The sequence below is a fragment of the Anoplopoma fimbria genome, chromosome 20 (assembly GCF_027596085.1).
Source record: "Anoplopoma fimbria isolate UVic2021 breed Golden Eagle Sablefish chromosome 20, Afim_UVic_2022, whole genome shotgun sequence".
NCBI classification, from domain to species: Eukaryota; Metazoa; Chordata; class Actinopteri; order Perciformes; family Anoplopomatidae; genus Anoplopoma; species Anoplopoma fimbria.
The window spans coordinates 20,203,021-20,213,077 of record NC_072468.1 but is presented as its reverse complement, the minus strand read 5'-3'; the positions used below and the strand labels follow the sequence as shown (position 1 = coordinate 20,213,077).

General features: G+C 37.1%; 2 protein-coding genes across 2 annotated transcripts; both read right to left on the bottom strand.

The window, feature by feature from the left end:
• Window positions 1–1,506: 1,506 nt before the first annotated feature.
• Window positions 1,507–3,371, bottom strand: LOC129109809 (cornifelin-like). Its single transcript, XM_054621949.1, has 4 exons — window positions 3,252–3,371; window positions 2,378–2,525; window positions 2,108–2,244; window positions 1,507–1,889 (listed from the first exon to the last, which is right to left on the bottom strand). The coding sequence occupies exons 2-4, from the start codon at window positions 2,487–2,489 to the stop codon at window positions 1,794–1,796; spliced, it is 345 nt and encodes a 114-aa protein (XP_054477924.1). The 5' UTR covers window positions 2,490–2,525; window positions 3,252–3,371; the 3' UTR covers window positions 1,507–1,793.
• A 1,218-nt stretch (window positions 3,372–4,589) lies between these two features.
• On the bottom strand, window positions 4,590–10,018 carry mrps15 (mitochondrial ribosomal protein S15). The gene is made up of 8 exons (XM_054622009.1): window positions 9,787–10,018; window positions 6,541–6,609; window positions 6,372–6,447; window positions 6,197–6,245; window positions 5,965–6,049; window positions 5,787–5,845; window positions 5,137–5,328; window positions 4,590–4,866 (listed from the first exon to the last, which is right to left on the bottom strand). Exons 1-8 carry the CDS (start codon window positions 9,914–9,916, stop codon window positions 4,777–4,779), a joined length of 750 nt encoding a protein of 249 aa, XP_054477984.1. The 5' UTR covers window positions 9,917–10,018; the 3' UTR covers window positions 4,590–4,776.
• Window positions 10,019–10,057: the final 39 nt, after the last annotated feature.

Sequence of the window (10,057 nt, the reverse complement as noted above, 5' to 3'; positions counted from 1 at the left end):
AGCTTCAATATCCAGCAGGTCCTTCTCTGTGCATACAGCAGTTTTGTTTTAGCCGAAAAAGAAAACCTTTTTTTTCAATACTATAAAGAAAGTACCAGTCAAAAGTTTAGTCACACCTTCTCATTCAACTACTTTGAAGAATCTAAAATATAAAACTTATTCTGGTTTGTTGAGCATTTGTTTGTTTACCACATAATTCCATATGTGTTCCTTCATAGTTTGGATGTTTTCAATATTGATCTACAATAATAAAAAAATACAAAAAATAAAAATAAAGAAAAAACATTGAATGAGAAGGTGTGTCCAAACGTTTTACTGGTACATTAAATATAAAATATATATTTTTAAAGTTTTTACCATTTCCCCGTGTCTGAATTGAATCCACGTTTCCCTCACTTGTCTTGTTTCCTTGCGTATTAGTCCCTCCCATGAGGGATTAATGGAGAGACACAAGGACACAATGCGAGGAGAGAGGAAACGAGGAACTATATTAGGGTCTTTTGAGATAAGATGCACCTTCCTTGGAAAGTGGACAAGATCAGTCAGCAGCGGCAGGGGGCGATGACAAAGAGCTGAAGTCAAGTCGCACAGTTTCAAGCAGCCTTCAAAGAATATACAGGAAGTCAAAGAAAGAGTTTCATCCTTTTAGATCCGATCTGTAGGCTACTTGTTGTTTGCAGAAAAGGTTCAGATTTATTTATATTTGTTTGTAAATATATATTTTGTGGAAACGTGTGTGTGTATATGGCATTGTATGCTATCCTTTAATATTTGTATGTCTGCCTTGTAAAACACTTTGCTGCTTGGTGTGATAATAGCTCTGTGAATAACCTTTATCATAATCGACCACGCAAGATGTGTTTAGATTAAACCCTCATTGCACAACATGAGACTAATAGCCAACAATCAAGTGTTACACAAATTACACAAACAAGTGGGATTTTCTATAAAACGTGGTGTTTTCGGTCCAAACAAAGAGCCAATCAGCTCTCTGATCAGGTGACAGTCAGGCATTTCCCACAATGCCCTGGGTCTTGCAGTCGGTGGAAAGCAGCTACGGTGCTTTGTTCCAAAAACTGCGGCCTCCTTGACCTCGTGAGGTTTTCGTTGCCCAGGTGTGATGATGTCAGCGCAAGTCGGGATCAAATCGGACACAAACACAGACTAATATTGAGTACGTAGTGCATAGTATGCAATTTCAAACGCAGCAATTATGTTTTCACCATGTCCAAAAAAAACCTGTTAAAGAAGTGGTTCCAACCCAGAAGTCACAAGACACCTTGAAATAAAATAATGCATAGCTTTCTGATTTTAGTTTAGATTTAGTTCTTGTGAAATACCGAATATTTTTACTTCCTTAAAAAAGATCTGCGATAGAGTGTCTAAAGTACATTCTATATTTGAAGGGGTCATCAGGTTTAAGAAATGGTTTATATTCATCCAAATAAGTCAGAAAATATTTTTTTATTGACAATGTCGTACAAAATGGTCCATGCTGAAATGTAATTAATCCTGTTGTGAATGATTGAACAATGCAGTTTATTTACAGTAATGCAGATCAGTTCTAGCACTTTGTCACGCAGTTGCACAGATACACATAAGGCTACAGGTAAAATATTACAATTGATAAACTTGAATGCATTGTTAATTAGCCTCTCCTTCCTTTGCTGTCAGCATGAAAGCTAGGCCCGCTACAAGAATTAAAAAGAAATGATTCTCACAATAGCTGGACATCATCAACAAACAAATAATACTGTATGAAGTTGGCCAGAATCCTTTTTGCCTTCTTATGATTATTCTCCATTCCTGATGTGGATTTCACGTGCCATTCTGCATGTCTCGCACAACCCGCAGAAAAAGGTCATCAAGGCATCATTGATTACTGTTCCCTGTGGTTAAAAGATTGCAACAAAATCAGAACAGGGAACACCAAACCTCTATGAGGAAATGTACTTTCTCAATTTCAGAGAAAACCCAACGTTTCGTTTGTTTTACAAATCTCTCTTTCATAAGAGCAAGGATATTGAGAACGTGAGAATCAGAGCACCACCCAAAATGCAAAGCAACGGTCTTCCAGAAAGTTGCAATAAGTATATGAGTTACTTACTTGAATACCATAGGTCAGTCTCATATGAGTCCTTAGGGCGGCTGTGCCTCCTGGAATACAACCCAAGCAGCAGTTTTCTCCATACTTATTAGCTGTGTAGCAGCTCAATGCAATTGGACAGATGCAACCAAGAGCACCTGTACGACAGAAGTGTATTTCATTGTGAATTTTTGAAAGAGAAAAAGCTTGAAAAGGTGACTTTTTGTCCATAAACCTGTCTTAGGTGTATCGACAAAATTGTCAAATGTAAGCATTTTGAATGGTACTCACAGACAAAACAGTCACTGAAGCAGGAGCACAGGTGTGTGCTCCATTCTCCTGTTTGGACATTTGTCCCATAGCTGCCTGCGCCTGGTTGATGGGTGACCACTGGGTTCGACATTTTGGGATTACTGGATCTGCTTCTTGATTTTAAAGCCTGTAAAAAGAACGAAATTCCTCTGTTAGCACTGGATTAGAGCATACAGCTGCTGTAGAAATAACATAAATCAATCTTTCCATTTGCCACAATTGTTTTCACATGTTTAAACATGTGCTTGATTGCAATATGTATTTCCAAAAGTATGTACTTTTTATAGAAAAATTCAGAGGTATAAGTAAATATATTCAAGTGCTCTCCATAGTAGGAAGAGAGAATTCATGTGTTACTCATACTCTACAGCTCCATCAGCATTCATGAATCAAGCTACAAAGAATAAAATACATCAACAATTGTTTCATCGACTTCTCCCTTTACACAGAACGAGCGTTTGGGGGCTTTGAGAGCTCTTTTGATTTTTAAACCAATGAATTTCTAATTGTTTCCCATGGCTTCTTAATCAGAAATATACTTGTATTTGAAGAAAATCCTTCTCAAAACAGTCAATGTGTAACAGCTCAGGGACTATGATGCTTAGAAAATATTTTGCTTTGGTGTTTGAGTTTCTAACTTAAGATACTTCTGTGCTACAGTACAAAAGAACATGCAGCAGCCCATGTTATCTGGTATTGGTGCTGCCAACAACAAGTTTATTAGGGATGCAGAACCTTTAAAGTTCTAAAGTTTAAAGATTTGAAAATATGGTTTCTTAGCAACAGTTTAATTAAATTAAAAGTGAGTTTTCAAGTGAATCTACTGCGAGAGGAAAAAAAAGGTGTCACTTACCAGAAGAGTTTGTCAGTGTGCAGTCCTCTTGCTCAAACTGACAAGCTGCACACCACACAGGAAACTGTGACGAAGTAGAGCTGTGAAATACTGGTTTGCAGACAAACTGTTATTTCTGAGGATGACAAAGATCTATGGTCATTCAATGACAAACTTGGAAGATTTACGAGAACTGCTGCGGTGCTTTGACGCTGCTTGTGGGTATATAATCACAAGCAGCTACAGATCACAAGAACATGTGTCTGTCAGGAGGTGAAAAGGCTTCAAATTAAATTCTATCTCACCTCATCTCATAGATCAGCACAGCTCAGTGAATTCTTGTCAGTTGTCAGAATCTTTCACACCATGTTTTCATATAGCAACCACAAAGGCATCACGTCCTTGTTGTCATGCAGTTCAAGGTTTTAATCATATACGATATCACCACTGCAGTTTGCAAAAAGAAGGCATGGATTTACTCAAGACTTTAACCACTACACAACTAATAACTTGAAACATTAATGAAAAAAATTGAATACAAATGCAGGACAGTCATAAAGTGGTGATGCTGATATATCTCAGAAATGAAATGTAATGATGACTATGTAGTTAGCTACTTAGGCAATAGTTTGAGGTCATGTGGTACAGTAAGACCACATGACCTCTTTTGGTATGTGGACTAAAAAAAAGAGATACGTTGTAATAAAAAAGCAACCTAAAAATGAACAGTTTCATCAGTTTCTCTGGCAGTCAACAAAAACGTAACATCATAAGCTTCTCAAATGTCATACTCATTTCAGCAATTTTGTAGTGGATTCATTTTATTGTACAGGTACATTGTGTCTAACTCCTCTAATGGCTAATTAAAAGCATTTTCTCCGCTAACACTTGATCTCAAGCCAGTCAAACAGGGTTTAAAAAAGCTGAATCATATTGGAACATCAGCAGATGCTCTTAAAGTTAATGCAGAGTGTTGGCATAATGTGAACTCACAAATTCTGCAGAAAAAAATCTAAGTACCTCTATTTGGTTTGCTTATTATGCAATCACTTGTGGGTAAAATATCTTAGTGATTTATTAGTTTGATAAAGGATGAAACAGGAACTTTGCCTTTGACATTTACCGGAGATGTAACATAGTGGACATGATCGACTGTTGATTGGCAGCTTATGGTGGACAATAGAGTAAAACACTTTTCCCCCCAATAATCTGGTTATGCGAGTTCCCTACTTTACTTAATACTTTGCACACTCGAGATCAGTGTCAGCCTTACTGGTTTTGTGCAGATAAATCTAATCCCAAAAACTTCTGTCACATAATTCATCACAAATAAATTCACAAAGGAAATTTGAATACGACGTTCTGGAATATTTTATTTCCACCATCAATGTGAAAGCAGAAGAAAATAACATTGTATGATAGTAACACATGAAAAAGGGATCTATTTGTCCACATGTCACATATCAGAAGGTGTAAAAGTAAAGATGTTAACACAAGCATGTAGAATGAATTGTTTTAATATACACTACAATGTCTTTTATTGGGTTTAAACAGCTATTATCTTGGCTGCCTCGGTGTCTGAACTTTGCTTCAACAGCCTCTGCTCTGCTTTCTGCTTCTGCACTTCCTTGAAGACCTGAGAAAAGACAAATATGACCAAGTGTCAGTGGAGCCACAAAATAACTCTTTCCACAAGTTAGACGAGTGTACACATCAACCTACACAAAGCTTGAGGAAAGCTCTCAGACACAATATATAACATTGCTCCACTAGTGTGGGATGAAACTTAGATAAGATATGAATCAATTGATACAATTATTATACACTGCAAATAAAAAAAATAATATGTGTATCAACGATATAAAATATATATGTGAACAGAATAAAGGTGTGGTTTGTTTGCTACCTTAATGCAGAAGGCCTTCTTGGCAATCCAGCGGCGTGTGGCCCTTCTGTAGTACTCTGGAGGGAAAGTGTAGGTGATGCCCAGCTGCTCGCACACTTTCTCAAAGGCTTCATAGTTAACCAACCTAAGGTTCTTCAAAAGCTTTTTCCTTCGGTCAATAGCCATGAGCATCCGCCTTTTGTTAGCTTTGTCCTGGAAAAATATGACACATTAAAAGCATGGTGTTGGACAGGGAGGAAGGAACTGGGGAAACCAATTGAAGCTCAGTTCAAACATTCATCAGCTTATGAGGAGAAACTTTATTACAAATGCAACATAGGAAACGGCTACAACCTCTACTATCTGGGTCTATGTCAGCAACATTGTCTGATGTATGATGTAACATGGAAATTTCCAACCATGACCGTGCTAAGCATGTTCTTATTGTATGTGGGGGAGTGCACAGGAAATCCTGTAGCATTCGCATGCTTCAAACCAGAGGAAGGCACAGAGGAAATGTGAAAAGACGTATTCATACGCGAGCGGTCTGGAGGTGCGAGTAAAGTATCGTGTGATGCGATACGTCATCTAAGGTTTTTTATAAAAACCTGTTAAGCTTTGGGGGAGAAACATGCTGCTTAAAAGATGCTGATTGTTGTTGTTTCACTCACCTTGTGGTGTTTCAGCAGGTGCTCCTGATAGTTTCGGATTCTCGCAGTCAAAATAGCCACTGAGGAAAAATAAATTAAAAACAGGGACTAAATCAATATATACAGTAAAAATGCGTTATATTCTGTGTTTGTATTTGAGTGAAAATAATAACTACAACACTGAAGGAACTCAACTCACCCCGGACTTCCACCGAGCTGCGGTCATTCTCCTCCCTCTGGACTTTAGCAATCAGCTGTTCCTTTTTCAGCTGCAGCTTTTCACTCTGAAGACATAAACACAGACAATATATTTATGATGTAAGTTTTGTAAAGTGGCATGTCAGTGTACGGTTAAAAAAAAAAAAAACGTAATCATTATCATAGTGAGTAAAATGTGACGAGGAGCGATCAGAGGGGACATGAGAACTCACGTGACTCGCCAACTCCAACGACAGGAGTCTTTTGACAACATCATCGGTCCTATCGACAGACAATACTCTAGTGTTAGAATACATCAAATAATTATAATAATTATATGAATGCAGATTTATAATAATTGTGAATATACTATATATTTTTACACAGTTCATGTCAATGCATGTTTACGTTTGAGCGAGGGGCACAGCCTGATAATCCATCTTCAGCATTGTGGAGGGAAGATCACTGAGCTGGCTCTGAGGTCCTGGAGGAAACAAAATGTTGGGATGAAAAGCGAGCGTTTAAAAATGTCGGGAAAAAAAACAAAACATGGTGTGGTATCAATGTAGCCTCATACCTATCTTCTTTTTCTTTGCAACCCGGGCATAGTGTCTCACTGGTGGTGAAACGGCAAAGCTGCCTGCAACTGAAGAGAGAGAGAGGGATTAATGGAATGTTGTAAACACCAAAAGTAAAACAACTTAAGACAGACACATCGTAGCTAATTTACAGGCTAGAAGAGGTTCAACAAATCGCGCAATGTGATCTAATGTGGCAAGATGAAAGGAAGACATGTCCGTAGCCAGACACGCAACAAACTGGCTCAGGAGAGGATCACTGGTTGCCAGCCAAAGCTGACTGTGAACTGTATGGAAACTTCACATAAATGCTAAAGTTACTACAGAACTGAATCAAGACATCTGTGACCCAGTTTCAATATATATGCATGTTGTGAACTTCAGAAAGCTGGTTTGAGTGTCAAGACTTCCACAAGAAAATCTCTAGCTGGAGTGTGATCAATTAAATATAGTAAAATGGTCTGATGTTACAATTACATGTTTCTGTTTTAGATTCAAGGACAACCAAAGGTAGCTTCACTGCTCAATGTCTTTAACATGTTGTAAAAAAAACCCAAACAATGTAAATCTGTAATGATGCTGACTGCCATCTATTACCGATGTTTTTTTTCTGTGGCTATATAATAGGCAGGAAACACAGGCAAATGAACAGGGTATTTACAACCGCAGGCTCCTATGTTTCAAGCTGAAATTGCCCTTTGAAGACTCCTTCAAAGAATCTGATGCTATCCTTAATTTGATATCATAGCAAGGACATTCATTTATTTAATTCTGGTCAGAATCAAGATCTGAGTAACCCTTTCATCACACCTGCATGCGAGGAAAACTTAGTTTACAGGAAAGTTACAGGATGATGATGCAATTGGTCCAAAAGTGTAAGATGCATGATTTGAAGAGCACAACCGAGATAATCTGTACATGCTGTCCCCAACCCAAGATAAAACACAAACATCGCACGCGTCAGATGGTTGGAGGAAAGCGGTTTTCAATATCAGAATCATCAAAACACCAAATGATGTCATTTCCGCAAAAACACTGATGCTTCATCAGTTTAGGAATCCAGAAACATGCACAGCTAACATCATGGTGCACAGCAGCTGGTCTCTCAGTGCTTTCTGTTCATAAGAACAAATAACAGAAAGTTTTTAATGCAGGTAAACATTATGTCAACAAACTAATTTGTAAAGCAAGCTACTTGTTATTTCTAATGATATTGTAAGTGATTTCATTTCTGTCAAGTCTGCAACTGTATACCCAACCAAATGAATTATGACGTTTGGTTAAAAATTATAGTTATTTATTGAAATGTGATTCATGATTTCCCAGCATTTGTCACCCGGTTGAGGAGACAAGTGATCTGATATCTTGACGCAGTTAAGTGATCTGCAAGAAGAGGCCATCTTGTTCTGTTAGTGAAGGTTTGGTGCGTCTGTGACTGTCAGTTAGGAAGCCACAGTGTGAAAACCAGCTCTCACGTTATACTAGACTGGAGGGGCAAAAAAAGTATAGCTGCTCTAGATGCTCTTGATATGATCTTGATGAAACGAAAAAAAAAAAGACACACACACGCACACGCACACACACACAAACACACACACACACACACAGCAAAGTTTGGAATAACAATTCTGCAACCAGGCTGCAGAGATGGTTCAAAATTTGGGGTTACATTTTTTTTATTGAAATCAGCACACATCCTCCCTAAGCCTGTTGGCTGGTTTCAATACAGGTCAATACAGTCTGTCTGACGTTAACAGGTTGCCTGATTTTAGAGACTGCTTGCTTTTATTTGTTACTTAAGAATCCCCAGAACATTTTGAAATGTATTATTAACCAACTATTCTGCCATTTATTTCTCGTATCCTTTAGAGAATCCGCTCTCCTTCTTAGCCTACTGTTCATTTCTATAATACATTTAGTCTAACAATTGTTTATGCAATCTCTTTTTTTTTCTCTTCTGATTTATAAATCACCTCCATTGCATTTGTTGTCCAATATTGTTCCCCAATTGCATTCAGTAAAAGCCTCCTTGACCTTATTAGTGAAGGCAGAAGACTGATGTCCAATCAGATTTATGGTAATAATGGATGCAAGTTTGTAGTTTTTTATGCTTTTGAAATGTATTGCATAGAGATATTTAGCCTTCCCCTTCATCCTTCATCGATATGAAGATAGATTAAATATTACAGGTACATTTGGCTAGTTGGATCAAATAAACTGTCAACTAAGTGTAAATATGAGTACTCCAACCACAGGTTATATCATTCTGTATGTTTAAAGTATTCATAATTCACAGTACCAGTCAAAAGTTTAGTCACACCTTCTCATTCAACTACTTTGAAGAATCTAAAATATAAAACATATTCTGGTTTGTTGAGCATTTGTTTGTTTACCACATAATTCCATATGTGTTCCTTCATAGTTTGGATGTCTTCAATATTAATCTACAACGTAGAAAAAAAAATAAATAAAAATAAAAAAAAATAAAAACCATTGAATGAGAAGGTGTGTCCAAACTTTTGACTGGTACTGTATATATATATATATTATAAATGCACAATATTGAAAAAAAAAATAAATAAAAATAAAAAAAAAAATAAATAAAAAAACATTGAATGAGAAGGTGTGTCCAAACTTTTGACTGGTATGAATATCATAATATATGACGTCTATGAAACCTAAATGTTTTGTCTGTCTCATTTTAAGTTGAACTGAATATGTAATTCTGAATATGTAATTGTGAAGTGTTGTAAATTTGTGGGGGATTTGGGAATTCAGGTTGAATGGAATTTGTAGTACAAATAAATATAGTATAGTATACATTTATTACAGAAAAAATCAATAAATAAAAATAAAAGTCATAAAAAATCATTAATAGATATATATGTCCAAACTTTTGACTGGTACATATAATAGTAACGATTTAACAATGTATAGCAGAAATGTGATTAAATGTATAAATATGGACATATAAACTACTATATCAAAGGTCAGTTCCAAACTTGTGTTTGGTAAATGAATTATCCAACATAAAATGGTAAATTGCAAACACAAAGAGGAAGGGAGCTAAAGCAATTCAATATACAATATAAAGAAAAGCAGAATAGTTGGAAGGGTTGAGTCGTTTAAAAAATCTTATGCTCCTTTGACAGAGACCTCATTAATAAGTGTTTATTAATGAGGTCTCTGTCAAAGGAGCCCAGGTGTAACGCATTAACCAGGTCCTCCCTGTCGCGTGCACTTACCACAGCTGGCCCTCGGTCCTGACAGTAAGGCCGAGCTGCGTGTCCACTGATTCACCGACAGAGCGCCGCTTTCTCTCAAAGCCCCGACTGAGGACTTCAGCACAGACCGCAGAGCTATGTTTGCTAACATGGTTATCAATAGATTCCCTTAAAAAATGATGAAAAATGGGACAGTTTATCACACTCGACCCCTAGATGAGGTTCGCCATTTTGAGTAGACCAAACTAGCCGAGTGAGGATTTGGATTGGATGATCTTCTCCTCCTCAGGCT